General features: G+C 62.1%; 1 protein-coding gene across 1 annotated transcript in view; it reads left to right on the top strand.

Annotated features, from left to right (window-relative positions):
• Positions 1-28: 28 nt before the first annotated feature.
• The window catches only part of LOC113216316 (NACHT domain- and WD repeat-containing protein 1-like), a gene marked incomplete at its 5' end in the record, with an annotated part of 4,470 nt that continues 124 nt past the window's right edge, over positions 29-4,374 (top strand). The window contains 11 exon segments of the mRNA XM_052267863.1: positions 29-211; positions 284-819; positions 1,124-1,423; positions 1,503-1,630; positions 1,721-1,985; positions 2,056-2,280; positions 2,367-2,730; positions 2,807-3,000; positions 3,166-3,239; positions 3,856-3,982; positions 4,253-4,371. Coding sequence (XP_052123823.1) covers positions 118-211; positions 284-819; positions 1,124-1,423; positions 1,503-1,630; positions 1,721-1,985; positions 2,056-2,280; positions 2,367-2,730; positions 2,807-3,000; positions 3,166-3,239; positions 3,856-3,982; positions 4,253-4,371 — 2,426 coding nt within the window.

Genomic DNA, 4,374 nt, shown 5'->3' with positions numbered 1-4,374 from the left:
CCGCGCCGTCACCACCCCGTTGTTGCAGACTCCGTGGGGGCTGCGGCGTCCGCGGGTGCGGAGACTGACGATGGCGTCGACGTACTACCGCCGGCACTGCAGGCGCTGCCCGATCACATGCGGCGACTTGTCCTGGGTCGGCATTCCAACACCCGATCCACGGACAGATCCAACAAGATCGCCATCTACGTGTGCGCGGCGGACTCGCAAGGTGCGTGAAGCTCACGGGCGGTTACCGCTCTGGTGAGGTTGTACAGCGCACTAACGGCACCCACTCTTGCAGACTGCTGCGTGGAGAAGGGCGCCCTCCACCGCCACGTGTACCCGGAGCTGCGGGCAGCCTGCCGGGCTCGGGGCTACGAGCTGCACATCGTGGACCTGCACTGGCGGACGCCGCTCGAGAAGCAGCAGGACCACCAGTTCCCCGAGCTGTGCCTCGGGGAGCTCGCGCGCCAGCAGGAGACGGCGTACGTCGTGCCGGTGCTGTTCCTCAACATGTCCCTCGGCACGCCGCTGCTGCCGAACACCATCGAGACGCAGGACTTCGAGATGGCGCTCGGCAAGGCGGACGATAAGACTCTCCTGAACAAGTGGTACTCGCTGGACTCGCACGCGCAGCCGCCGTGCTACCGGCTCAGGCCCACCACCTGTCACATTCCGGGGCTCAGGGAGGACCGCGAGGGCGCGCTGTCCGAGTGGCAGGCAGAGATCGAGCGCACGCTGGCCGTGCTGCAGTCCGTCCTGCCCACCGAGCTCAGAGACACGTACCTCAGCACCGCCCTGGAGCAGGAGGTGCACAACACCGTCTGCATGTCCCAGGTGAGACTCCTGCCGGGCAGGCACCACGCCGGCCCCCAAGCGCTGCGTGCGCGCCCGTTGCCTACGCAGCAGGCGTTGACAAACATTTTTGAAACAAAATGCCCGTTCAACTTTGGAAACGTCAAACAAACGACGTCACGGAATTTTCTTTAAAAGCTTTTCATCTGAATACCTACAATTCAGTGGAAGTTAATTGAATTTAACTTGATGTATCGCATTGGAGTGCAGTTTTATCTCGTCTATCGAAGTGTAGTGCGCCAGAGCTGACCGGCGCTGACCGACCTTCTCTTTCCCCGTGTTCCAGGAGATGGCCAGGCGCACGCTGTGGCTGCACCGCGTGTACACGCACCAGCCGCCCGCCGCGCCCGCCGCCGCGCCCTCCGCTCAGGAGACGGAGCTGCGGCGACGCCTCGACTCCATCCACCAGATCCTCAAGAGCCAGCTGGTGGAGAAGCACATCTTGCGCCTGTCCGTCAAGTACTCGGACGGCGGGCTGCAGCCAGAGCTGCCCGAGCACGCGCAGTACGTCGCCGAGGTGACGGCGCAGCTCACCAACTCCCTGCGCGGCATCGTGGATGCCATTATCGACGAGGACATGGCCAAGGTACGGAGCGCCCCGCGTTACAGGTGGCAGTGTATACACGTGAGGGACAAAATTAACTAAACTCGTGACTTACTTGCAGACGGTCGGCAAGCCCGGCTTCGGGCTCGACAATAGACTGATGCAAGAGCTGACGCATCAGGCGAGCGTCTGCCAGCAGGCGTCCCAGTGCAGCGTGAACCGCGACTACATCCTGTCTGAAATCAAAAGGTAGGTGAGGTGGAGCGCGGCATGGCGCGGAGAGGGGGGAGGGTGGTGGACGCCCAAACACTCACGTGCCCGTCATCTCTCTCGCGGCAGCTACGTCGAGGGCGGATCCCGCGCCCCGCTGGTCGTGACGGGGCCCCGGGGCTGCGGCAAGTCCACCCTGGTGGCGCGGGCGGCGCAGTGCTGCGCGTCCTGGGCGGGCTCGGCGGCCGCGGCGGGCTCCGGCTCCGGGCCGCCCCTGCTCGCGCTTCGCTTCTGCGGGGTCTCCGCCGACTCCATGACCCTGGAGCGCGTGCTCGCCAGCATCGGCCACCAGTGCCAGCTGCTGTGCGACGGCGGCCACTGCTGGGCGAGCCATGTGAGTATCAGCCTGCCGCGTGCGTGTCCCTTTGCGAGACCGCCCGACCGACACTCTGTTTGTGCTCCAGTCCGTGGACAGCTGGAAGCAGCAGCTGCCAGACCTGCTGGCGGGCGCGGCTGCTAAGCGCACCTTGGTCGTGATGGTGGACGGCTTGGACCAGCTCAAGTCGTACGGCGCGCTCGTGACTGACTGGGTGCCCGCCGAGCTGCCCGTCAACGTGAAGCTCGTCGTCACGCTCTGGGAGGGCAGCCCGCTCCTGGGCGAACTCAAGGAGAAGTCGACCGTCATCCAGGTAAGTCGGGAGGACGGTATGTGGGTACAGCTCCAGCCTTCAGCAGTCGCCGACCACCGCTGACGCTCTCCGTCTCCTGCCCGCAGATGCCGAAGCTGGACCAGGCCGAGGCGGCCAGCATCCTCAACGCGTGGGTGATGCAGTACAACCACAGCGTGCCGAAGCGCGTCCAGGACTCGGTGCTGGCGTCGGTGCGCGACTGCACGCTGCCGCTGTACGCCAAGCTGCTGGCCTGGCAGACGTCCTGGGAGTGGGAGCAGGAGGTGACGCCGCGCGGCAACGTGGACGACCAACTCCACCACCTGCTCGACCAGCTCGAGGCCATCCTGGGCAAGGAGCAGGTCGCGTACGGGGTGGCGCTCCTATGCGTCGCCAAGTATGGCGTCAGCGACTCGGAGATGCTGGACCTCCTCGCCCACGACCCCATCTTCCACTCGTCCTCCACGCACGGTGAGCCCCCCGTCATGTCGCCGCCGCCAGGGGGTTCGAGCAGAGCAGTCGTGTGTGACGTGAACCTCTGTTGCAGTGGCCTGGGCGCCCGCCTGCCTGTTCTGGGCGCGGCTCAACAAGCTCCTGGCCCCCTTCCTGCAGTGGGTGATGTGCGGCGACGAGCTGGTGCTGCAGTGGCGCGACGCTACGATCCGCGCGGCCGTCGAGGCCCGTTACCTCGACAAGAACGCCAAGGCCAAGGCAGCCAAGGCCCTGCTTTTCTACTTCAAGGTACGCCCGCAGCCCCGGACCCACACCGGCTCCGAAGGGGGCTAATCACTCTCACATTCTCGCCCTCTTTACTTGGTGTACATTTTTCTTACCGGCGATTCCTGTGTGTTTTGAATGTCTTCGCTCGTCGGTGCTCGTGGTGTGTGGTGGTGCTGGTGTTGTTAGGGGTCTTGGTGGTCGGATCGGTCGCCAGCGCTCCTGGGCAGGCTGCAGCCCATGCCCAACCTGGCGGACAAGTGGTAAGGGCGCGCGCGCGCCATGCGCACGCCATGCATGCCATCAACTCCAGCCTTCGCATGAACATTCCGCTTGGCTTGGGCTCGGCCCTCTTCGTGCGTTTGGTCGGTGGAGACTCCCTACGGATCGGGTTCTGGTGACCAGCGGGCCTTGCATGAAAGACTATTTGTGTGAGTGTACGCTGCTGCTGTTCGAACTGCTGCCCCCCTGAATTTCTTGGTGCATTTTTTAAAATAATTGTTGGCTCTGTAGTGGTTGGTACGAGGGACTGTTGTGACAATTTTGTGTTATTTCTGTGCGCTGAATGTGGAATTTGAGCATGCTACGTTGAGCTGTTTAGCGATCTATTGACTTAACTTCGACTTTGTGTGAATAACAGGGGTTTTTATCATTTTTGCCGTGGTGTCGTGGACCAACGATTGCACTGCTTCTTTTGCAGACCATATCGGTGTGATGTAGTAAACGTGCTGTAGGCATTTTATTTCTAGTTTATGTTGCAATCTCTATGGTGGTGTGATCTTTGACCTACTTTGTTGTCACCTGTCATATTTTATTTTTTACTTACACGCACTGTGCAAAATGTTAGCTCGCTCCTCACGCATCCTTTCTTCCCCGCAGCTACAACGCCCGTCGGCTGCAGGAGTTACCCTTCGTCTCCCACGCCGTCAACGGCTCCATCAAGCAAGACTACCTGCTGGACCTGGCCTGGGTGTACGACAAGGTGTGCGGGGCGGACGTGTTCCAGGTAGGTAGACGCAGCCGCTCCCCAGTCTGCAGTTAGGGATCGTCCAGAGAGAGAGAGAGTGCGTCCGTTTTTCTCTTATTCATTCGGCGCCTGCGAGACTCAGGGTAGGCCAGCCCGCAGTACCCACATGCATTGTGGGGAAGATGTTGCCTTCCTACCAGGCGCTCTGAGAGCTTGCACTGCTTGCAGAGCCGTAATGGCGAACGACGGATGTACTTTCTGGATTGTCACTCGGCCACGTGACCTCACTCCTTTCTCATGTACGACCAGGTGCTGGAGGACATTGCGCTGGAGCGGTCCAACGACGCGGACGTGCAGTGGCTGGCGAAGGCCCTGCGGGAGGCGGCGCCGGCGCTGGCCTTCGACGGCCGCCAACTCCACTCGCAGCTGTT

The sequence above is a fragment of the Frankliniella occidentalis genome, unplaced genomic scaffold (assembly GCF_000697945.3).
Source record: "Frankliniella occidentalis isolate FOCC.00 unplaced genomic scaffold, Focc_3.1 Scaffold60, whole genome shotgun sequence".
NCBI classification, from domain to species: Eukaryota; Metazoa; Arthropoda; class Insecta; order Thysanoptera; family Thripidae; genus Frankliniella; species Frankliniella occidentalis.
The sequence above is the reverse complement of the archived record's forward strand: the minus strand, read 5'-3'. Positions and strand labels throughout refer to the sequence as shown.